Source organism: Monodelphis domestica, chromosome 5 (genome assembly GCF_027887165.1).
Source record: "Monodelphis domestica isolate mMonDom1 chromosome 5, mMonDom1.pri, whole genome shotgun sequence".
Lineage (NCBI taxonomy): Eukaryota > Metazoa > Chordata > Mammalia > Didelphimorphia > Didelphidae > Monodelphis > Monodelphis domestica.
Genome location: NC_077231.1, coordinates 87,596,641 through 87,622,616, shown reverse-complemented (window position 1 = coordinate 87,622,616; position 25,976 = coordinate 87,596,641). Strand labels below are relative to the sequence as shown.

Here is a 25,976-nt window from a genome sequence, read left to right as displayed (position 1 = left end):
GGGTGGAGAAGTATTGCATGATTGTGATCAGATAGTAGAACTCATGCATAGGCCAAATGAACGCCTGAAAGATACACCTCTTATAAATTCAGAAATGGAGTTATACACAGATGGGTCCTCCTATGTTCGTGATGGGAGAGACATTCTCAGGGTCAGCGGTTGTTGACATTGACAAAATGCTTTGGCATGTATCGTTGCCAAGTCATGTGAGCACCCAGGGAGCCACGCTTAAGGCTATGCTCATGGCCCTGGAATTAGCTAGGGGGAAAAAAGCTAATATATTTCTGGATTCACACTATGCTTTCTCCACTGTGCTTTGGTCATCATACATATGGAAAAACAAAGGTTATAAAACTTCAGCTGGGAAACCAATTGCATATGGCAATCTTATAGATAGTATTATTAATGTTGTAGACTTTCCTAAGGAGGTGGCCATAATTCATTGTAAGGTACACACTCATGGATAGGACAGGATATCCCTAACAATGAAAGAGCAGACATAACATCAAAGTGTGCTGTTAGGTTCAGTTCCCACCATGTGCTGCATTTCTCTCTGATCAAAAGGAATAATCTCACTAAAGCCTATGACAGAGAAGAGATACATTCATGGAAAGAGCAGCTACTGAACTGATCAAAGGCATCTGTATTGCTCATGGGGGTAATCCTATTCTCCCTAAAAAGTTGTATCAACATCTATGCACCGTAATTCATGCAAAGGGACATTACGGAGTACAAGGGATTTTGGATAGCATAAAGAGATATTGGACAGCACCAGGAATGACTACAAATGCCATTAGAACTAGTCAAGGCACGTGAAACATGCAGGAGATAAAATCAAGGACATTTCAAGAGTGTTGCATTGGGAGGCAGACCACTCAGTTATATGCCTTTCCACTGTATTCAAATTGATGATATCAACATGCCTAAGGAAAGGGGATGCAAATATGCATTGGTTAATTTGGATAGACTGACTAGATGGGTTGTAACATGTCCGTATAAGAAAAGTGACACTGCTACAGTAGTGAAATTTCTATTGAAGGAGATTATACCTAGACATGGCATTCCCAATACCATTGACTCGGACAAGGGGACCCACTTCACTTCCCGGGTTCTACAAGAAATCTACAAGAACTTGGGGATTAAGTGCAATTACCATTCAGTTTATCGGCCCCAAAGTTCCAGGCTGGTCGAACAGACGATCAAAGAGTTAAAAACACCAATAGGTAAACTCTGTTCAGAAACACATTCAAAATGGGCAGATGTTTTGTCCCTTGCTTTCTTCAACATTAGAACCAGGCCTAGGACTGACCTGCACCTATCACCTTTTGAAATTCTGTATGGTCAGCCCTCTTTGGCATCGTAGGACAGTAAAGCCACCTTACTTGTATCCATGTTAAGAGGTGAATGTGTTCTTCATGAATACTTAAAACAGATACAACATAGGATTGAAGAACTAAGGAAACTGGGTTTGCTTGTGCAAAGAACACCACTAGATTTTTCATTGCCCAAGATAAAACCAGGTGATAAAGTTTATGTCAAGAACTTTAATAGAGAATCTCCTACAGAACCAAGATGGATTGGACCTACTACGGTCATAATGACAACCCCAATAGCTATAAAAGTTGATCAAAGAGATCCATGGTTCCATGCTTCACATGTGAAATTGCATCACACCCATAATATTGAGTAGCCCTAGGAAAATAATTGATAAGCAAATGCAGTCCCTACCAGAAACACAGGAAAGCACATGAATACTTGCCACCAGAATAGAGTAGAGAGACCCCTGCACAAGTTAAAATAATGAAAGGATAGAACCCTGAAAATATACAGACAGTAACACAGTAATATGAAAGTAAAACCTTGCATGAGAAAGATTAGCAGCCACAAAGCCTCAATATAAGATATAAAAGTCTCTGCCTGACATAGTAACAAAACGAAAAAAACTATCTCCAAATTCTACATATAGTAACCATCCAAGAACTACATACAGTAACCATATGATAAACCTCCTTGAAAGAAAAAAAAATTGATGTCATTATTCTTACCAAAGACTTGAAAACCTATGCATAACGCTTACCCCCTTGCATGAGGAAAAACACAAGTTGACCTAACTTGTAAACACGAAGATGTACAAATGCAAAAAGCTTACCCCCATTCATGAAGAAAATCATGTTATCTTACTTGCACACACAAAAAATTGATACATTCTGTTACTCAAAAATTTCATCTCACTTCCATGCAAAAGTAACTTTTCACATTTACTTGCACACATATGTAAAAAACTAACTTGCACACATGTGCGTGGTTTGTTTGTGTGTTCCCAGGTTCCTGATTATTGCAGTGGATCCTGACTTGAAGAACACAAGTCTTCAATCAAGTGATGGTAGACAGAAGAGTGATATGTTGAGCAGAAAGGATGGAAGAGTTTCGACAGGCAACATGAATGGACATGGAAGGACTTTGGAACTTTGAAATTTTGGCCATGAATAAGTGTAAGACTGTGTCATACATGTAAACAGCACATATATGCATGCACATCCTACATAGCAAAATAAGATATTCATGGAATGGGTAATTACATGACATGCATGATAACAAAGACACACTGATGAGAAATTTCTGTGGGAAATTCAAACAGAAAATAATATCCTTTTCTGCATGAGTTTGCACAGAAATTTAGAATGATGTATATATTTAAATCTGTACTAAACTTACTAATTGACTAACGAGCTAACTTTTTAGAGTAAGTTTATTAATAGTCTAACTACTAACATTAGTAATAGCCTATTGAATTTGTTTAAGGCTTAAGAAAGTAGAGACATAGAAGTTCTGAAGCATGGAAGTTATATTGTATTATGATTGTAGGTTAGCATTTATTAGTGATAGGAAATTTTACTTAGTGAATTTATAGACATTAGGAATTAGAATATTTGCATATTCTTAATGATAGGGTAATTGTTGAGATGATTTGGAAATTGTTATTTGCTTTGTTATGTGAAACTATGTTCATGTAACCATTTTCCTATAACCCATTCTTAGCTTAGCATTTCGATAGAACAGCTAAGATGTGTTTAGCATTTTGTAAAGGGGGGGGTAGAGTATATTTCAGATAGCAAAGAGTTAAGATAGATAGAATTATTAAGGTAAGTATCATTGAAAAATGAAAGTTACATTTTTTGCTAATAAAAGGGGGGATTTGCGGTAGAGACATGGAGAGAGAGAGAGAGGACTTGTAAGCCAAGATGCAAGAAACAAGCTGGGGACCTAACCTGCCTGTCAATCAAGAGGAAGGTTCCAAATGGAATGTTCCCAGGAGTGGCAGTTGGGGGTTTCTGGCCACAGAGAGGAGAAGGAGAAACTTGGCTTTAACTTTGGCTCTCTGACTCAGGCAGTTAAGCTGGCCAGGAGAAACTATGACAGAGAAAGGAGAAGAAGGAGAAATTGGCTTTTGGAGTTGGTTGTCTCTTTGAGAGTTGAGCTGGCCAGGAGAAACTGGGAGACTTTGGACTTTGTTTTCTGTCTGGGGTTAATTAAGCTGAGAGACCTTGCTGACTTTGTGAAGTAAAAGAAGATTTTAAACAGCTGTTGTCCTTCATCTCTCTGTCTTAGAGTCACCGTTTGTGAATGGACTACTCTCTCAAACCTCAAATTCTCCCTCATTATAGATGAGGGAAATCCTCATCCCTCTTACCTCAGTTTCCTATCCTGTTATCCCAATAAACCCCTTGACTTGAAAAAGGAAAAGAAAAGAGTATCTTTATACTTTACTCAAGGGAGGAGGGAAGAAGCCAAAAGCTTCAAGAAGAACTGGGAGGTGAGGGAGGCAGGAAGGAAAGTGTTGGAGAAGGGAGGGAGTGAAGGGGAGGAGGAAGTTAGAAACAGATACTGATCCATCAGCCATCAGTAGGGATCAGTAGGCAAACCTCAGAGCATTCCCCAGGGTAGTTCCCCTGTGTGGTAGCATCCCTCTCCTAGCATCCCTCAGCATTTCTCATTACTACCTCCATTACTCCCAAACAGTTTTCAAGTTTCCCTCTAGCAACTCTCTCTAGTCATAAGCCAGCCAGAGTAGTCATTGCAAAAGAAATAATTTCCTCAGTTTATATTTCTCTATTTCAGCATGTGTATCAGTCTATGATATTGGAATGATTTCCAAAAAAGAATGAAGGGATGATAAAGAGGGAAGCACTGGACGAAGAGGGATGGAAGAGTTAGAATGGGGGAATTTTTCACATAAGGAACAAAGAAAATATTTCTACATTGGAGGGGACAATTATAAATTTTATGTGTCATATATAATATTTAACAAACATTAAGAATGTATATGTTTTATAAATTAACAAAATTATTTTTAAAAGAGTCATTCCCCAGTTGAGAAATGATCAAAGAAAAAGAATAGGCTATTATATGTATACACCAAAGCAAACAAAAGAAATAGCAAAATCCCCCATGAGATCTTCATCCAAAGGCTACTATCACAGCAAATTTTAGGGCAGAAAGCAATAGGACAGAGGAAATTGTCAAATCTTACAACCTAATGACAAACTTCCCCCATAAGTGACTGTCCTGTTCTCAGACTATGAAGGTGACTCCATATCTCAAAATTGAAAACAAGTGCCCAAAGCAAGAATAAATGCCAGTATAAAAGAAAGAAAATATATTTTCTTACCTATAGCATATACAGGGGATTCACGGATCAGGAGGCCACTAGTCAGTGATGTCATGATTTTTCCTGGTTCTCCATGGTCTGGGATATGGGTGACAGGTCCTACACCAACCTCACTTCCTAGAACAATAGATGAGAACATATATCTCAACCACAGGAGTGGGTGTAGAAGGACAATATGTTGTCCCCATATATTCTGAAGGAAATGCCAAAATATGTGCTCTCTTTACTTCATCCTTCACCCAGCAGAGAATCTCTCTAGTATTCCCATTGTTTCACTTTGTTTTCAAACTCTACTCATCTACTGGCAGCTTTCCTTCAACCCCAAATGAAAAACAGCCTTCATTTTATCCATCTATCCCTGATAGCTATCATTTCCTATCTCTCTCTTCCCTTTGGGATTGAAATTTTTGAAAATGCTATCTATGAAAGGTACTTCTACTTCCCTTCTTCTTCCTCTTTTTTTTTAACTACAGTCTGGTTTTCAACTTCATCATTAAAATGAAATTGCAAAAATCTCTTAATGGCCTTCTTCTTAATCCTCATTCTTCTTAAGCTCTCTGCACTCGTTGATACCCAAATTCTCTAATTTTCATAACAAAACTATCCTGGTTGTCCTAGGACTTTTCTGATTATCCTGTTTTAGTCTCCTTTGCTGGATTCTTACTTAATTAAGTCCTTCATGTAGGTGCCCTACAAGGTTTTGAACTGGGCTCTTCTTCTCTTCTTCTATGGGATTTCACTCAGTGCTCATAAACTCACATAAATTTATCTATCATCTCTTTTCTGATGAGTCTCAAATCTGAGTGCAACAGAGCAAGACACTGGTTTGAGAGAGTGTAGTTATTGAAAGAGCAGAGAATAAAAACATTATTAATGAAAACTATTGGGCAACGTTGGTGAATGAAGAATATAAGGGAGAGCAACAAGTCTCTCTGGAATGTTGGGAGATCCCCTCAATGTATCAGAAGATTACAAAGACCACAAGGTCTGACTCTTAATTTTGAACAAGAAAGAGATAGGGACAGCCTGCTTTCCCAGGCCCATGGGATAATTTTCCCTTTTGAACTATTTATATATATTTTGAGTAGCAAAAAGAGAATAGACAAATGAGTAAATGAAGTCTAAACTTTGGCCATATCTAATAGTGTATCTAATTCTAAGAATCCCTAACACCACTTTTAATCCTCTGCCCTACATTAATCCCTTCCAAAAATATAAAAAAAATCTTTCATTGTAGTGTCTCATTAAAGAGAGTGGATATAAATATAGATACAAACAGACAATAAAGAAATCTAAAACTTACTCTTTGTGGATCTGATTCCTGGCAGCTTATGTTGATACCCTGTAGTTTGAGAAGGGAAAAGAAAAGAAGAAAGAAAAATTCAGAGGGAACAAGTTTTGGAGAGAAGGTGAGGGCAGGGAAGGACAAGGCAAGGGACAGCAGATGAAAGGAGGGAAGACAAGAAGAGAATAGCAGAGGAAAAAAAGAGAATGGGACAGAAGAGACATAAACACAAGATTTTGGGAAAGGTACAGAAAAGAAGGCCAAAATAGAAAGAGAAAAGAGAGGGAGAAAAGATAGAAGAAATAAAGAAAGTTGAGAGACAGAGAGATAGAGAGAGACAGAGACAGAGAGAGAGAGAGAGAGAGAGAGAGAGAGAGAGAGAGAGAGAGAGAGAGAGAGAGAGAGAGAGAGAAGGAGAGAGAGAGTAAGAAGGAGAGAGAAGGAGAGAGGGAAGTAAAGATAGAGGGGGGAGAGAGGGAGGAAGAGAATTTGAGTAGGGTATCTCTTTGTGGGCAAAAAAGTTAAAGGAGTAATGGAGAGGAGTTGGTTTGGGGCCCATAGGGGAAAAATGGTGCTTCAGCATTCAAGAAGGCATTCAAGGCATACTTCTTTGTTGAAGGAGTCTAAAAACAATCCAGTCTCTTCTGATCTTGAGAAGTGAGCTCCCCATGTCTTCATAGTTTGTCACCACTTTGAGGGCCAGTGCTCCCAGAAGTGAGAGAGAAACCATGAAAACAAAGGAGACCCGAAAGGAAAGAAGAATTTGGGGCAGGTGAGTTGTTTTCTGGAAAGGGAACCACCCAGAGAAAGAGAGGCACATATCCCAAAAGTCAAGCTAGTTACCATTCACAATGAGGCTATCATTGTCTATAACCAGGTGTTTTAGCTCTCTTCTACAGAGCTGTTCAGTCAGCTCCCAGGAAACCACCTTTTTGTCCAGGACAAGGTTGGAGGAGTCCTTCTTGAAAGTGCAGAGTATATCTACTCCAGTTGCTATGCTGTTCTTCAGAGACCTGGAAATTAATGTTTCAGACAAGTGGTTTCAAACAGCCCTTCCTAGGAGTCACATGAACTATATTAAGGGTAGTTCCAATCTAATTTTAATGTGTTAGCTTATTAATTTATAAAGTAATACATATATATATATGTATATGTATATATATAAATGTATATGCTTTTCTGAGCCAAAATGCAGGCTATAGGGACCTTGCTGATGTATACTTTAGTGGCTTCAGAAATTTCCTTTTGAGTTTGACACCACTGGTTTAGTTTCTGAAATTTAGTTATTCAGAGAACACTCTTGAGAGAAGTGGCTGACCTGGAATAAAGGTTTAGAGATGATTGTAGATTTAAAGTTGAAAAGGGCATTGGAAGCCATCAAATATAGCCCTCTCAGTTTATAGAGGAAAGAAATGGAGGCCAAGGCAGATTATGTGACTTGCATAGCATCACACATCTGGTAAGTGAGAGAAAATTTGAACTCTGTTCTTTCTGATTCCACACTTAGCACCTTATCCACGACAATGAAATTGGCAGTGCTCTGTAACATCACTTATTTGTATGTTTACAAGTGTCTGTGGGGTCTGATTATTTTCAGTAGTTTCTTTAGAGTAGTGGAAAGAACAATGAATTTAAAATCAAAGATCAAGTGTTCAAACTCTGACTATTTTTGACCTGGGGAAAGTTATTGGGATCTCCTTGGGTCTTCATTTTTTCATCTGTAAATGAAGAGAATGGTCCAGGTTACCTCTACTGTCCCTTCCAGCTTGGAGCCTATATATGATTCTAGAGAAAGGTAATGTTGATATGTATTTATTAATCAATCATTTTCTAAGCACTCATTTGATGCCTCCTAGGTTATTCCTTTCATGTGGAGTTATAAAGTGAAAACAGTTGCAAACTTATCTTTGGAAAGAATAATGGGGAATGAATATTTTTCTACCTGAGAAAGAGAATAAGGAGTCTAAAATATTTTAATGGCTTCTTGGTTGGAAGATTTTATCCATTACAGCTTGGGAAAGAAGGAATTTCTATTAAGAAGCAGAAGAAACAGCCTGGGCATCATCTGAGTGAAATGGAAATTGCTGGTCCCTAATATCTGAGCTGATGATGTCTTGAAGGATTCTCACCTCAGTGAAAGGCCACTGCATCCACAATATTGAGAGCCAAGCTTGCTGCTTCCAAACAATACCTTGAGCTGGAAACAAAAAGAGAGAAGGGGACTTCTGTATACCTGGCTAGAGCAAGCCTGAATACACAGGGCTATGGAAGGTAGCATGGGACAGAGGAGGTAGAAGGGAATGGGAGTAGAATCTCACCAAGATTTGTAGGATATGCTCAGCAGCCTTGAATGTTCTGGAGTCCTTTTGATTCATCTTTGTTGTGTAAAACATGTTGGTAATAGTGAAGCTGAGTTTGAAGGTTTTGTAGCAAGAGCTCCATGATACTGTACAAAAGGAAAGGTATCCCATTGGCTGAGACTTGCAAGTGTCATTCAAATGAGAGGAAATGCTTTGTAAACCTTCAAGTTCTATCTAAAAGCTAGTTATTGTGATGATCATTACAATGATCATCATCATTATTCCAGGTGGCACTGTTCAAGTCCTTCCTCAGAGGAAATCTCAGCAGAATGAACCCACTAATGAAATTCTGAGGATCCCTCCAGCCATACACAATTTTTTTAGCAGTGTTAAAAATTGTGGACTTGGAGTTAGAAGACTGAGGGAAGCTGACAAATCCTTACTGTCTGGCAAAGTCACAGTTTGGGAGATGGGAGCCAGGCAAGGCAGCTCCCTGAAAATGAGGTTCCCACTGATCCCTCTCAGTGACTTCTCTCTCTCTCCAACATCCCTTACTACAATGGTCTCGTTAAGATGATTGTCTCCTCCCCAATACAGGAGAAGTACTATGAGAGCAAGTACTTATAGGATTAACACACATATACATCCCATAACTTAATCCTCCCAGATTATTACCCTAAAAGTTTACATTCACAGAATTAAACATAAAGATCATTATCCCCCTTCTTTTTTTATCTCCACAGTTACATTCACTTTTATTACAAGCCAGGGAAGCCAAGAACATCAATAACCTTCAATGCAGATAGAAACCAGGCAACATTGCCAGGTGCTTTAAAGTAACACACAAAAAAATTGAACATGTAAATTGAAGGAAATCTGGTCTGTCTCAAATTAACCTTCTAATCATGTTTTGTTATCCATATCCTAAGTAATTGTGATTGATTGTGAAAGCTGACCAAAAGTAACAATGACTATCCTAAGATCAGGGATAACTAACATCTAGATCACACTGTTGTTATGTCATTCATCTATAGCAACAATGTTTCATTGAGTATTTACTTAGGCTTGGTGTTTGCTGTTAAGTTGCATGGAAACATATATGTATAAAATTGACTGTGTGCCAAAGAAGTATGTGATCTCTAAACTATGTAATAAACAAGCCTCCATGCAATGGCAGACTGCTATGTGACTCCTAGGCATTTGGGACTGAGCACATAGCAGGTCTCAACTCTATTTCTCAACTGATTCATTACACAAAGGAGGAGTAACACCTCACATTGTGAGAGACCATGGAACATATCTTGAAAGAAGACCTGGGTTCAAATTGTGGCCCTGCCACGTCCTCTGTTTTTGCCTTAGTTTCCTCACAAGTAAAATGAGGAGGTTAATCCATTTTCAATGTTAAGTACTGATTACATAACAAAAATTGCTGAAAATACTGAAAATTCGTTTTGCAGAATCTAGGAATGGACCAATATTCTTGCATCACATAACAAAATAAATTCCAAATGGGTTCATGATTTAGATACAAAAGTTGATATAAAAGAAATGAGAGTAACGGGGAAATTTTTGACTCACATATTAATGGACAGGGGAGAGTTCATGATCACATGAGGGATATATAGGACAGCAAGGTAAAATGGATAAAGTTGCTTACATGAAATTAAATTGTTTTCCCCTCAAAACAAAACCAATGTAGTAAAATTAGAAGGGAATCAGGTATTTGAGGGGAAAAATATTTGCTTCAAATTCTTCTGCTAGGGGTCTCATTTCTAATTCAAATTTATAAGAATAAAAGCCACGTGCAGAGTCAAATTGATAGAGAATATAGAGATCTCTCACCTGATCTCTATCAAATTACCCTTTAAAATCCTGATAAAATGTCTTACAATGAATTCTGGAGCAGTATTATAACACAAAAAAGACATCTGATTTTCCAGCACAAAACAACTTAGAAAAGCTAGCAGGACAGATGGAATGGACTGTGGTAGAGGTAGAAGTGGAACACATTGCACCAGGGCAGGACCACCAAGCCAGCAGGTCTTGACCACAACTGAAGTAACAGGAAAGGCTTCTAGAGCATTAAGCCCCAGATAATAAATGAGTGGGGGGATCAGACAACTGCTTAGAAGGAGATTACATGGGGTCCCTTCACTCACTCTTTTTTTTTTTTTTGAGGCTGACTGATCTACCCACTGCATTTTTTTAAATATATTTTATTTGATCATTTCCAACCATTATTCGTTAAAGACATAGATCAATTTCTTTTCCTCCACCCCACCCCCCATAGCCGACGCGTAAGTCCACTGGGCATTAGATGTTTTCTTGATTTGAACCCATTGCTTTGTTGATAGTATTTGCATTAGAGTGTTCATTTAGAGTCTATCTTCTGTCATGTCCCCTCAACCTCTGTATTCAGGCAGTTGCTTTTTCTCGGTGTTTCCACTCCCATAGTTTATCCTTTGCTTATGAATGGTGTTTTTTTCTCCTGGATCCCTGCAAGTTGTTCAGGGACATTACACCGCCACTAATGGAGAAGTCCATTACGTTCGATTATACCACAGTGTATTAGTCTCTGTGTACAATGTTCTCCTGGTTCTGCTCCTCTCGCTCTGCATCACTTCCTGGAGGTTGTTCCAGTCTCCATGGAACTTCTCCACTTTATTATTCCTTTTAGCACAATAGTACTCCATCACCAACATATACCACAGTTTGTTCAGCCATTCCCCAATTGATGGGCATCCCCTCGTTTTCCAGTTTTGGGCCACCACAAAGAGCACAGCTATGAATATTTTTGTACAAGTCATTGTGTCCATTATCTCTTTGGGGTACAGACCCAGCAGTGCTATGGCTGGGTCAAAGGGTAGATATTCTTTTGTCGCCCTTTGGGCATAGTTCCAAATGGCCCTCCAGAATGGTTGGATCAATTCACAACTCCACCAGCAATGAATTAATGTCCCTACTTTGCCACATCCCCTCCAGCATTCATTACTTTCCTTTGCTGTCATGTTAGCCAATCTGCTAGGTGTGAGGTGATACCTCAGAGTTGTTTTGATTTGTATCTCTCTGATTATAAGAGATGTAGAGCACTTCTTCATGTGCTTGTTAATAGTTTTGATTTCTTTGGCTGAGAATTGCCTGTTCATGTCCCTTGCCCATTTGTCAATTGGAGAATGGCTTGATTTTTTGTACAATTGATTTAGCTCATTATAAATATGAGTAATTAAACCTTTGTCAGAGGTTTCTATGAAGATTTTTTCCCAATTTGTTATTTCCCTTCTGATTTTAGTTATATTGGTTTTGTTTGTACAAAAGCTTTTTAGTTTGATGTAGTCAAAATTATTTATTTTACATTTTGTGATTCTTTCTATATCTTGCTTGGTTTTAAAGCCTTTCCCCTCCCAAAGGTCTGACATGTATACTATTCTGTGTTTACCCAATTTACTTATGGTTTCCTTCTTTATGTTTAAGTCACTCACCCATTTTGAATTTATCTTGGTGTAGGGTGTGAGGTGTTGATCTATTCCTAGTCTCTCCCACACTGTCTTCCAATTTTCCCAGCAGTTTTTATCGAATAGTGGATTTTTGTCCCAAAAGCTGGGATCTTTGGGTTTATCGTATACTGTCTTGCTGAGGTCTCTTTCCCCCAGTCTATTCCACTGATCTTCCTTTCTGTTTCTTAGCCAGTACCAAATTGTTTTGATGACTGCTGCTTTGTAATATAGTTTTAGGTCAGGGACTGCAAGGCCCCCATCGTATGTGTTTTTTTTCATTATTTCCCTGGATATCCTTGATCTTTTGTTCTTCCAAATGAACTTTGTTATGTTTTTTTTTCTAAATCAGTGAAGAAGTATTTTGGTAGTTCAATGGGTATGGCACTAAATAGATAAATAAGTTTGGGTAGGATGGTCATTTTTATTATATTGGCTCGTCCTATCCATGAGCAGTTAATGTTTTTCCATTTGTTCAGGTCTAGTTTTAGTTGTGTGGCGAGTATTTTGTAGTTGTGTTCATATAGTTCCTGTGTTTGTCTTGGGAGATAGATTCCTAGGTATTTTATTTTGTCTAAGGTGATTTTGAATGGGATTTCTCTTTCTAGTTCTTGCTGCTGAGCTGTGTTGGAGATATATAGAAAAGCTGATGATTTATGTGGGTTTATTTTGTATCCTGCAACTTTGCTAAAGTTGTTGATTATTTCAATTAGCTTTTTGGTTGAATCTCTAGGATTCTTTAAGTAGACCATCATGTCGTCCGCAAAGAGTGATAACTTGGTCTCCTCCTTGCCTATTTTGATGCCTTCAATTCCTTTATCTTCTCTAATTGCTACTGCTAGTGTTTCTAGTACAATGTCAAATAGTAGAGGTGATAATGGGCATCCTTGTTTCACTCCTGATCTTATTGGGAATGCATCTAGTTTATCCCCATTGCAGATGATATTAGCTGTTGGTTTTAGATATATACTGTTTATTATTTTTAGGAATGACCCTTCTATTCCTATGCTTTCTAGTGTTTTTAATAGGAATGGGTGTTGTATTTTATCAAAGGCTTTTTCTGCATCTATTGAGATAATCATGTGGTTCTTGCTAGTTTGCTTGTTGATGTGGTCAATTATGTGGATGGTTTTCCTAATGTTGAACCAGCCCTGCATCCCTGGTATGAATCCTACTTGATCATGGTGAATGATCCTTCAGATCACTTGCTGGAGTTTTTTTGCTAGTATCCTATTTAAGATTTTTGCATCTATATTCATTAGGGAGATTGGCCTATAGTTTTCTTTCTCTGTTTTTGACCTGCCTGGTTTTGGAATCAGTACCATGTTTGTGTCGTAAAAGGAGTTTGGGAGAACTCCCTCTTTGCTTATTATGTCAAATAGTTTGTATAGTATTGGGATTAACTGTTCTCTGAATGTCTGATAGAATTCACAGGTGAATCCATCAGGCCCTGGGGATTTTTTCTTAGGAAGTTCTTTGATGGCTTGATGGATTTCAATTTCTGATATGGGATTATTTAAGAATTCTATTTCCTCTTCTGTTAGTCTAGGCGTTTTGTATTTTTGTATATATTCATCCATTTCTCCTAAATTGGTGTATTTATTGCCATATAATTGGGCAAAGTAATTTCTAATGATTGCCTTAATTTCCTCCTCATTGGAGGTGCTGTCCCCCTTTTCATCTTTAATGCTGTGAATTTGCTTTTCTTTCTTCCTTTTTTAAATTAGATTGACCAGTACTTTGTCTATTTTGTTTGTTTTTTCAAAGTACCAGCTCCTTGTCTTATTTATTAAATCAATAGTTCTATCACTTTTGATTTTATTAATTTCTCTACCCACTGCATTTTTATTTATCATTTTTCTATTTTTGTTGTTGCAATAGTGTTTACAAGTCAAATAATCTGCTCATATCTAAGCTTCTATCACCTTCAAAAATGCTTCAAATGTCTCTATTTTACTGAATTGATTATTCTTTTATCATTGATGATTAGGCTAAGGCTTATAAGGTGTGTCCTTTTGAGTTGCATCTTGAGCTCCTTTGCTTTTTGGAATATATTATTCCATTTGCTCCTGAGATTTCTGGTGAATACAAAGTAGTCTTGTGCTGTTCTAATTTTCTTTTCTTTTTATTAGAAGGTTTTTCTCCTGGTCACTTGCAGCAGGTGTTTTTGCTAAGTTTAAGTACCTAAAATTGTTGAGTTTAACTACTATATATCTTGGAGTTTAAAACAAAATTTCCCCTTAAGATGTCAATTGGTGCATTTTTCCTGTGTTCAAAATTTCTGGGATGTTTTAGTAGATTATTTCTTGCAGTCAAGTATTTAGATGTTTGGTTACGGTTTGCTTGAAATGTTTTGAGAGGACTGTGGTTGTTCTAGACTCCACACATCCTGCTTTCAAGATGAGGGGATTTTGCTTCTATACAAAGAGACCATTTCTTTCAGACTATTCTTCACTTATATTTTATTTCTGGTCAGTTGTTCTTCCTCTCCTCCTCCTCCTCCTTCAACTTCTTCCTCCTCCTCCTCTCTTCTTCCTCTCCTTCTTCTTTCTCTTCCTCCTCTCCTCCTCCTTCTTCTGCTTTTTCTTCTCCTTCCTCTCCTCCTTCTGCTTCTTTTTCTTCTCCTTTCTCTCCTCTTTCTTCTTCCTTTTCTTGCTTTTTTCTTCTTCTCCTTCCTTTTCCTCTCCTTTTTCTTCCTCCTCTCCTTTTTCTTCCTCCTCCTTCCTCTTCTTTCTTTTTTCTCCTTCCTCTTCCTCTCCTCCCTCTTTCTCTTCATCCTCTTCTCCTCCTTCCTCTTCTTCTGCTTCTGCTTCTCTTTCTTCTCCATCCTCTTCCTCTCCTTCTTCTCCCTCTTCTTCTTCCCAGGCCATCCCGCTCCCATGCTCTAGTTCCATTCTTTTGTCCTCTGACTGGGCTAAGCGAGGATGTGTGGCCTTAAAGGGGTTGGGCTACTGCCCTAAGCAGAATCTCTGCCTCTTTGGCCTTTGGCTAGGCAGAGCTGAGGTCGGTCTGGGCAGGGGCAGGGGCAGGGGCGGAAGCTGCACCAGCAGGACCATTCTGGTAGGGTTGTGTGCAGTGCCCACAGCTATTCCTTTCCCGCCAGCTCTTTCCTCGGGGGGAGAGCCTATGCTCAGGCCCGGTAGTCTGCAGAGAGGGAGAGGGAGGCCAGACAGACCAGGAAACTTGCCCAAAGCCACACCTGCAGGATTCAAATCCAGATTGGGAGGCTCTTCAGCGGGATGGAGTCTCGGGGTCCCTCCAGGCCAAGCCAGGGTGACGGCCATGGCCCATCGGTGTCCCTCCGCTCTGCTCCCCTCAGAGAGAATAGGCTCCAGCTGGTGAGCTGCCTAGCCCGCTTCCGAGCCTTCTTCACGGCGCCAGTGGTGATCTTCCACCTGAACATCCTGTCCTACTTCACCTTCCTCTGGCTCTTCGCCTACGTGCTCATGGTCGACTTCCAGCCCCTGCCATCCTGGCGGGAGCTCGTCATCTACTTCTGGCTCTTCTCCCTGGTGTGCGAGGAGACGCGGCAGGTAGGGCCCAGGAGAGCCCCTTCCCGCAGGGCCTTCAGGGGGGCGGTCGCGAGCAGGCCAATGAGGGCTTCCTGAGGCCCAGGAGGGAGTTGGAGGCTGCCGGCTGCCAGGCGCCTCCACGTCGGCCCACTTGAGCAGCGTTTGGGCGCAGCAATGGCCATAAGGGCCCCCCGAAGGGTTGGGAGCATAAGGCGGAAGGAGGAAAAACTGGCCTCCCCGCCCCCCGCCATGCCGCGGCCGAGGGGCGGGGCGAGGGCGGGGCAGGTGCTCCTTCTGGAAGTCCCTTCACTCACTCTTAAGGCAATTCTTGTTGCTTTACTCATATTCACATCCCAGTCTGTGGGAGAGATTCTCAGGGTGGAGAGGGCTAGCAGAGACCAGTGCTTGTAGCCACAGGAGAGAATCAGACTCTCCCTGGTCACAGTTCCAGGGGAGAAAAGGGTGCTTAAGGTTACTCACAAGGCAGATATAGACCAGAAGGGTATTGAAAACACCATTGCTTTCATGATTCCAAATTTGAAGGGCTGAAAGCAGATTGATCCCCAGATTTAACTCTGAGGGCAGCTGTACAAAGAACCTTAAACTTGGAGCTGTACTCAACTCACCACAGGTACAGATTCAATTTTAACTGTCTTTTTTAAATGGAAAGGAAAGGGCTGGAAATGAGCAAAAAGATGAAAAAGAAATTCAACACAGAGAGCTATTATGGTGACAGAGAAAACCAAAACACAAACTCAGTAGAAGTCTACACAAAATCAATGCCGCTGCATGCAAACTTTGCAATAAAAATAAGAATTGCTCTCAAGCCTAAAAAAGAATTGATGAAAGAAGCTCAAAAAAGAGATTTAATGATCCAGGAGGAGAGGTAGAAGAAAATTCAGGAGAAGTGATGACAGTGATATAGGATATTCATGTAAAAAGTCAACACCTTAATTAAAGAAGGCACAAACAATATTGAAGAAATGAACATCTTTCAAATCAGAATATACGAAATGGTAAAAGACATTTTATAAAAATTCAATGAAGAGATGAACTCTTTCAAAAAGTAGAATTAGCCATATGGAAGACGATACACAAAAATACACTGAAGAATTTCTTGAAAGGCAAAATTAACACTAGGAGAAAAAAAGAGGTATAAAAATTTGCCGAGGAAAACAACTTTAGATAGTAAATTGGCCAAAGGGAATATGAACTACAAAACCTCACTCAAGAAAATCATCTCCTGTTGTCCATCAATGGGAAAATTGCTGAAAAATTGTGGTATCTGATGGTGATGGAATAGTATTGTGTTGAAAGGATTGTTGAACTGAAGGAATTCCATGTGAATCAGAAACACACCTTCAGAAAGATGCAGAGAGAAATGATCAGAAGTAGAACATGGTACACAGTGACTGATTCCTTGTGCCATAATCAAATGTAATGAACTTCTCTACTAGTAGCAATGCAAGGTTCTAGGACAATCTATAGGGACTTATAAGAGAATGCTACCTACATCCAGAGAAAGAGGGGTGATTGCAGAAATGCTTAAGGAAAACTTATGATTCATCATACGGTCTGATTGGGAAAATGATTGGGGATTTTGACTTTTGGACATTATATTTTTTACATTGAAATGAAAAAAATTCATTTAATTAATTAATTTAGAAGATTTTCCCATGGTTACATGGTTCGTGTTCTTTCCCTCCTCTCCTCCTCCCCCATAGCCACCACACAATTCCACTGCGTTTTACTTGTGTCATTGATTTATCAAGGAAAGATAAGGACTACAAAATGATTCTAAGTCACATGTATTAAGGAAATATATAGTGATGAATACCTGTTTCCAAATTTTGATTGCACTATGGTGATTGTTCGGAGTCTACATCCCCAGTCATATCCCCAACAACCCATGTAATCAAGCAGATGTTTTTCTTTTGTGTTTCTATTCCCACAGTTCTTCCTCTGAATGTGGATAGGTGTCTTTCCCAAAAGTTCCTCAGAATTGTCTTGGATCATTGCATTACTGCTAATAGAGAAGTCCATTGCATTCAATTGAACCACAGTGTATCAGTTTCTGTGTATAATGTTCTCCTGGTTCTGCTCTTTTCACTCTGCATCACTTCCTGGTGGTTGTTCAGTTCACATGGAATCCTTCCAGTTCATAATTCTTTATAGCACAATACTATTCCATCAACAACAGATACCACAATTTGTTAAACCATTCCCCATTTGAAGGGAACACCTTTCTTTTTTCACTTTTTTGCCACCACAATGAACACAGCTATAATTATTTTTGTACAAGTCTTTTTCCCTTTGATGTCTTTGGGGAATTATAAACCCAGCAGTTATATGGCTGGATCAAAAGGAAGACAGTCTTTAAAAACCTTTTGGGCATAGTTCCAAATTGCCATCCAAAATGGTTGGATCAATTCACAACTCTACCAGTAATGTATTAATGTCCCAATTTTACCACATCCCCTCCAACATTTGTTATTTTCCTTTGCTTTCATGTTAGCTAATCTGCTAGGTGTGAAGTGGTAAATAAGAGTTGTTATGATTTGCATTTCTCTCATTATGAGAGATTTAGAACATTTGTTCATGTGCTTATTGATAGTTGTGATTCCTTTATCTGAAAATTGTCTATTCATGTCCCATCCCTTGCCCATTTATCAATTGGGGAATGGCTTGATTTTTTGTACAATTGGTTAAGGCCTTTATATATTGGATTAGTTAGACCTTTGTCAGTGGTTTCTTATAAAAAATGTTTCCCAATTTTTGCTTCCCATCTAATTTTGGTTGCATTGTTTGAACAACCCCTTTTTAATTTAAAGTAATCAAAGTTATTTATTTTACATTTTGTGATTTTTTGCTTGGTCTTAAATTATTTCCTTTCCTAAAGACTGGCAAGTATACTATTATGTGTTTACCAAATTTATTTATAGTTTCCTTCTTTATATTCAATTCATTCACCCATTCTTTGTTTATCTTGTTGTGGGGTGTGAGATACTGATCTAAACCTAATGTCTCCCATACTATTTTCCAATTTTCCCAGCAGTTTTTGTCAAATAGTGCATTTTTGTTCGAAAAGCTGGGACCTTTGAGTTTATCATAGACTGTCTTCCTGAGGTCACTTACCCCAAGCCTATTCTACTGATCCTCTCCTTCTGTCTGTTAGCCAGTACCATATTGTTTTGATGACCATTGCTTTATATTATAATGTTAAGATCTGGTACTGCTAGGTAACCTTCCTTCACATTTTTTTTTCATTATTAACCTTGATATTCTTGATCTTTTGTGCTTCCAAATTAACTTTGTCATAGTTTTTTTTTTCTAATGCAGAAAAACGTTTTCTTGGTAGTTTGATAGGCATGGCACTAAATAAGTAAATTAATGTGGGTAAGATGATCATTTTTATTAAGTTAGCTAATCCTATGATCAATTAATATTTTTCCAATTGTTTAGATCTAGTTTTAGTTTGGTGGAAAGTATTTTGTAGTTGTGTTTGTATAATTCCTCTCTTTGTCTTTGCAAATAGATTCCTAATTATTTTATATTGTCTAGGGTGCTTTTAAATGGAATTTCTCTTTCTAACATCTGCTGCCTGGGTGTGTTGGAAATATATAGAAATGCTGATGATTTATGTGGGTTCCTTTTGTATGCTGCAACTTTTCTAATGTTGTTGATTTTTTCATCAGCTTTTTAGTGGATTCCCTAGGATTCTTTAAGTAGACCATCATATCATCTGCAAAGAGTGATAGCTTATTCTCCCCACTGCCTATTTTAATAAATTTCTTTTTCTTCTTTAATTTCAATAGCTAGTGTTTCTAGTACAATGTTAAACAATAGAGGTTATAAAGGGCCCATCCTTGTTTCACTATTTTTATTATTGGGAATGATTCTAATTTACCCTCATTGCAGATGATGCTTACTGATGGTTTTGGATATATTTATACTGTTCATTAGTTTTAGGAAAAGTCCTTCTAGTCCTATACGTTCTAGTGTTTTCAATAGGAATAACTGTTGTATTTTGTCAAAAGCTTTTTCTGCATCTATTGAGATAATCATGTTACTTCGTTGGTTTGCTTGTTGATATGGTCTATTATATGAATGGTTTTCCTAATACTGAAACATCCCTGCATTCCTGGTATAAATCCCACCTGATCACAATGAATAACCCTTATGATGACTTGCTGGATTCTTTTTTCTAATATTGTATTTAAGATTTTTCATTAGGGAGACTGTCTGTAGATATCTTTCTCTGTTTTTGATCTATGTGGCTTTGGAATCAGTAGCATGTTTGTGTCATAAAAGGAATTTGGTAGAACTCTTTTTCTTTTCTCATTATTTTAAATATTTTCAATAGTTTTGGGATTAGTTGTTCTTTGAATGATTGTTAGAATTCATTTGTCAATCCATCTGGTCCTGTGGATTTTTTCTCAGGGAGTTCTTTGATTGCTTATTCAATTTCTTTTTCTGATATGGGATTATTTAAGTGTTCTATGCTTTCTTTTGTTAATCTAGGCAATTGATATTTTTGTAAATATTCATCTATATCACCTAGATTTCCATATTTATATTGCCAGATAATTGAGCAAAATAGTTTTTAATGATTACCTTAATTGCCTCATCATTAGAGGTGATATATCTCCCTGCTCTATCTCTCTACCCAAGGTACACAAACTTCAGTCTTCTGGAGTTCTAAAAGTTTAGCTGATTTCTGGGGTAAGAAGTCCCTGGTGGTCTTAATTAGTTCCCAAGGAGCTAGAGTTGATTCAGATTATGATTCGCTGGCTCCAACTGTCATTTCAATGCTGAGTTCTACTGTGGTATCCCTTTTTTCATCTGAACTTGGTTTTTTGTCCTTTTGAGGTATTCTATATTGGTTGGTGGTTTGGAGAGTAAAAGTCCTGCTTAGACACAGCAGCCATCTTAACCCAGAAGTCCTGATATTGACTTTTAAAAATCACTTTATTAGTAATTGGGAAATAGGTTCTGAACAATAATAATTGTATAATGCAGTGGAATTGTTTTTCAGCTCTGGGAGGCAGGAGGTAGAAAGAACAGGAATCATGCAACAGTGGAAAAATATTCTTAATTAATTAATTAAAAATAAAAATGGAAAAAAATCAGACATTAAAAATGATAATTCTGAAAGTGGAAGATAATGACTCCATGAGATATCAAGAAATAATCAAAGAAAATCAAAAGATGAAAAAAAGCATATGTGTGTGTATTCAAAATCTATTTACCCTGCATTACAGAAGGAAGTGAAGGGAAAAGAGAAGGGGTTAAGAGAACTGATAGAAAAAGAGCGCAAATTGGGGGAAATGGAGGCCAGAACATAACCGGGAGTAAATAAGATGGAGACTGTCATATTCACTAATCATAATGAAGCAAAAAAAAAATTTACACATCTATCTAATAAGAGACTTATTTCTCAAATACGTAGAGAAATGAGTAGAATATACAAGAATACACATCTTTCCCAAAATGAAAAAATGGTCAAAGGAGATGAAGAGGGAATTCTTAAAGTAATTAATGTTCTCTTCAGATGTGCAAAATATGTTCTAAACCACTATAATATAGAGTATTGCAAATTAAAACAACTCTAAGTTGTCACTCTACAACTCATCAGAGATTGGCTATTATGGAAGAAAAGGAAAATGACAAAACTTGGAGAGGATATGGAAAAGTTGAGACACTAATGCCCTGTAGTGGAATTTGTTAACTTATTCATCCAATCTGAATGCTGGAGGGGATGTGGCAAAGTTGGGACATTAATGCATTGCTGGTGGAGTTGTAAATTGATCCAACCATTCTGGAAGGCAATTTGGAACTATGACCAAGGGGCTTTAAAAGACTCTCTGCCCTTTGATCACTGCTGGGGTGTGTACACCAAAGAGATAAAAAGGAAAAATACTTGTACAAGAATATACATAGCTGGGGCTCTTTATTGTGGAAAAAAAATTGGAAAACGAAGGAATGCCCTTCATTTGGAGGAATGACTGAAGGAATTGTGGTATCTCTTGGTGATGGAATACTATTGTGCTCAAAGTGATAATTAACTGGGGGAATTCCATGGGGACTGGAATGACCTCCAGGAATTGATGCAGAGTGAAAAGAGCAGAACCAGGAGAACATTGTACACAGAGACCCATACACTGTGCTACAATCGAATCTAATGCACTTCTCCATTAGTGGCAAAGTAGTGATCCTGAACAACTTGGAGGGATCTATGAGAAAGAATACTATCCACATTCAGAGTAAAAAACTGTGGGAAAAGAATCACAGAAGAAAAACAATTGCTTGATTACATGGGTCGAGGCGATATGATTGGGGATGAAGATTCTAAATGAACATCTTAATGCAAACACCAACAACATGGAAATGGGGTTTTATCAAGGACTCATGTAATGCTCAGTGGAATTGCATGTCAGCTACTGGAAGGTTGGGGGGAGGGAAAGCAGGGAAAGAATATTATTCTTGTAACCAAGGAATAATGTTCAAAATTGATTAAATAAATAATTTACAATGAAAAAAATATTTCCTATGATGGAAGAAAAGGAAAATGACAAAACTTGGAGGGCAAATGGAAAAGTTGAGACACTAATGCCCTTTTATGGAATATGTGAACTTATTTATCCATTCTAGAGAGCAATTTGGACTTATGCCCAAAGGCAAAGGCCTATAACAGTACATACTCTTTGAGCCAGTAATACCATTATTAGGTTTCTTTACCAAAGAGATGAAAAGGGGGGGAGGGGCAAGACATTATATGTGCAAAAAATATTTTAAGCAGCTCTTTTGGGGGGATATGAGGGGGATATGAGGTGTATATAATTGGCAAATGAAAGGATATCCATCAATTGGGGAATGACAAGGTTATAATATATGATTGTTATGGAATACTATTGTAATATAAGAAAAAAGAAGGAGGAACTCAGAAAAACCTGGAAAGATTTACAGGAATTAAAGCATAGGGTAATGAACAGAACCAGGAGGACATTGAAGACAGTGACAGTAATGCAGTAAAATGAACAACTGTGAATAACAGTTATTTCTCAGCAATATAATGATCCAAAACTTTCCTTCAGGACTCATGATTTTTTTAAATGCCATCTGCTTCCAGGGAAAAAGAACTGATGAATTCTAAATCCAGAAGAAAACAGGAGCATTTTCACCTTATAATTTTTTTAATTTCAGTTTCATTTCATAAAAGGTTTAATATGGGAAATTTTTATATATTTACATATGTAAAATCTACATAATATTTACTTACTATTTCAAAATGGGTGAGTGGGTGGGGGAATTTGTGTCTCAATGATCCTTAAAAAATTTAGAAACTGTTGTTACATATAACAGAAAAACTTAATTTTGAAAAAATCAAATTGATTCTCCAATACTAGTCAAAGATTATGAATAGGGAGTCTCAATGAAGAAACTGTGCCTATGTGAAGAAATTGTCCAAATAACTGATAATTATAGAATGAAAATTAAAATAATTTTGATGTTTCACATAAGCCGATAAGATTAGAAATGCTCGAAAAAAGGAAAAGGACCAATATGGGTAATAGAGAAAATGGTCTACTAATATACTATTGTTACAGCAGTGCTGCACATTGGACTCAAATTTTAAGAAAGTAAACTAGAAATATGCCATGAAACTATGCGTATACCCTTTGACTGAAAAATTATCATTACTAGATTTATATCACAAAGAGTTCAAAGAAAAAGAACCAGATATCCTAAGGAATATATTCCAAACATTTTTAATGTGGCAAAGATTGGAATGACTGGATACTAAAGAATAGAAGTTGAGGAGATATTCTCATCAGTTGGGGAATGACTGAACAAGTTCTGATGTTCATGAGTGTGATGAAATATTATTTTGCTATAAGAAATTATGGAAGAGGAGCAAAGAACTCCATGGATTGAGAGACACCTCTAGAGTTATGAGGTCCTGGGTTCAAGTGTGGCCTGAAATTCTTCTGGGCTGTGTGACTCTGGGTAAGTCACTTGACCCCAGTTGCCTAGCTTGTAACATTCTTTCTGCCTTGGAATGGATACTTACTACCAGTTTTCAGACAGAAAATCATGGCTTTCTTAAAAATAAATTTTGAGATATTTTCAGAAAAACCTGAGGAGACTTGTGAGTAGCACCAGAAGAACAATGTATACAATAACAACATCATAAAAATAAATAACTTTAAAAGATTTAAGTATTCTGATCACTACCATGACTAATCAGAATACCAGAGAATCATTGATGAAGCATACTTTTGAACAGATTGGTGTTGGATTCAGGGGGCAGAATAGGATATGTGTTTATGAAATGGCTAATGAAATAATGTTTTATTAGATTATAAGTATTTCTTACAGTAATAGTTTAAGGGGAGGTAGAAAAGATAGCTTTTTTTTCCATTGGAAATTTTTTATTTAATTTTATCATGAGTAGATTGAACTAGATAGCCTGGAAGTTCACTTATAGATGTAAGTCTGTCATCTTATGAGTCTAGGACCAGTAGCTAGCTTTCAACTTCATAAACAAATGCAGCAAAATTTACCAGCATTCCTCAAAAATTCAAATGAATGCTACCTGCAGTGAGAGGAACTGAGGATGAAGTCAGAGAGAATGCTAAAGTGATGGTTTTTCTCTGAGGCACTGAGGAAGAAAGATCATGAATGAAAACTATGGACTATCGATAAGCATGTATGATCATAGGGAGGGGCTATAAAATAAAAGGGAAACTATTTCTGTTTCACATGGTCACAGGGTGACATGGGGGGATTGAAATATGAGAAAGGAACCAGGATTTTCTGTGTCTTTCTCTCTCTTTGGCCCTCCTATCCCAGCTTCTCTTTCCTAAGATGCTATTGGAACACGGTCAGGATGCACAAACTGTATCCTCTGTTCAGTGCCAGGATAAGAATACTCACTGTTTGTGAAGCAAGGGAAGCTCATTTGATGTTTATAACCTGTAGGGAGAGAAAACATTATATTATGGAAACTTCCTGTAGTCTTGGCTACAAATGTCTAAGTGAAATATTACTGCATCCTGTCCTACATACTTGTGGGATAGAAATTACTTTAAACTGGACCTATACAAGGCCTATTTTGAATTTTTCTTATGTTTTTGATTATTTTTCTATTTTTTTGATAATTGACACATACAACCCCATAACTGAACATTGCATTCTGAGCTAAACTTGATATATTTTTTAATACTTACTTCAGGGGGGATTGTATTTTAATTTAAAATCTAAGAATTTTTTTTTAATTTTTTAATTTTTTTTGTTTGTTTGAGATTGTATTTTTATAAAAATCCAAGAATTTTGTTTAAGATTTTACTGTTATAAAAATTCAAAGATTTTGATTCTGTTTGAGAAGAAAAGATCATCAAGAAAGAAGCTTGAAACTTTTATATCCAGAGAATGAACTGTTGCAGAAAGATGCTGAAAACCTACACTTCATCAAGAAGATCAAGAATGAACTTTGGATATGATTTGATTGGACTGGACTTATGATTGAACATTTATTGTAATTGTACACATTTATGCCAAAGGGGACTGCCCCTAATTTGGCTTTCTGTCAATAGGCCTAGCAAAACATTGGTTTTGCTTTCTTTTCTTTTTTATTTCCTCTCTCACTATTCTAATTTGTCTTAGAAAATTGAATATTGTGTATATCTTTAGTTAGAAGTGAATTTAGAACTACAAAATGATTATGTTAAATGATCAATGGGGAGACTAGTCTCCCAATAATCATCAGGGGGGGTTGTAAACCTTAAAATTTCTTAGACTTATAAATGTTGGAAATTTCACCATTGGGAAATTTCATACTTGGAAAATTTCATACTGATAGTGGGAACTCTATTGGAATGTGAACCCCATTGGCAAGGGAGGTTCCTCCTCCTCCCTTCTTAAGATTACTTTAGGACAGGAACCTTTTGCTGAACAATGGAAAGGGCTGCAGCATAGATCAAAATTTAATTATTCCAATCTCCACCCTACTCAGGGTAACAGGATTTAGGAAGGGTTGCAGCAAAGGATCAAGATTTAATTATTTGAGAATATGATCTTCAACAGACATGTGCAAAGCCACAGACCTCTGGGTGGTCCTGGGTTAAGGTAGAGCCTCCATTGGCACAGGGAAGACATGGACAGTGATTGGTAAATGTGAGAACTGAGGGGAGGGAACTTGGATGGTTTCCTTAAAGATAGCGGGGTCTGAGGACTAGGGGTGGTTGGTTGGAGAGGTTGTGCTCGGAGAAGCTTGCTCTGAAGGAAGCTGGAGGTGGAGGCCCCTGAGACTGTTTCTTCATTTTGGTCACGTGAGTGATAGGGACTGATCTCTTTTCATTGCCTCAGCTATCTAAGGGCTTGGGCCTTTTGGCCCAGCCTAAACAGAAGGGGTATTTAAGCCCTATTCCCTTCTCTCCCCTTTCTCTCTCCCTCTCTCTCTCTATCTCTAATTCCTTTCTTCCTCCTGTTTGTAATTAAACTCCTTAAAAGGTTGACTGCTGACTTGAGTTTTCATTTAGGAATTACATAGCTGAATTCCTTGGTGACCTAAAATTAATATATATGAGTCTTTTAAAGTGATTTCCTTGTCACAACATCTACTAACCTGTATAGTTAAGGGCATGTTTTTAACCCTTACATTCTTCTGCCTTGGAAACAATACATACTATATGTACAAAAGAGTGGTAAGGACTAGGC

The 25,976-nt window shown here is 37.7% G+C and overlaps 2 protein-coding genes across 6 annotated transcripts in view; one reads left to right on the top strand and one right to left on the bottom strand.

The window, feature by feature from the left end:
- Nucleotides 1–25,976, bottom strand: part of LOC103103158 (mucin-16-like) — a 51,370-nt gene that overhangs the window by 22,065 nt on the left and 3,329 nt on the right. For all 4 annotated transcript variants that reach the window (XM_056798745.1, XM_056798744.1, XM_056798741.1 and 1 more), the window contains exons 2-7: nt 24,195–24,233; nt 8,273–8,400; nt 8,084–8,151; nt 6,798–6,967; nt 5,973–6,011; nt 4,670–4,786 (exon numbers count right to left, since the gene is read on the bottom strand). In XM_056798745.1, the coding sequence (XP_056654723.1) occupies nt 4,670–4,786; nt 5,973–6,011; nt 6,798–6,967; nt 8,084–8,151; nt 8,273–8,400; nt 24,195–24,233 (561 nt within the window). The remainder of the gene's footprint in view (nt 1–4,669; nt 4,787–5,972; nt 6,012–6,797; nt 6,968–8,083; nt 8,152–8,272; nt 8,401–24,194; nt 24,234–25,976) is intronic.
- The window catches only part of LOC103099991 (transient receptor potential cation channel subfamily M member 2-like), an 84,021-nt gene continuing 73,020 nt past the window's right edge, over nt 14,976–25,976 (top strand). For both annotated transcript variants that reach the window (XR_008912138.1, XM_056798746.1), the window contains exon 1: nt 14,976–15,278. Coding sequence is in view for 1 of the 2 variants with exons in the window: in XM_056798746.1 (XP_056654724.1) it covers nt 14,985–15,278 (294 nt within the window). In the remaining variant the exon portion in view is untranslated. The remainder of the gene's footprint in view (nt 15,279–25,976) is intronic.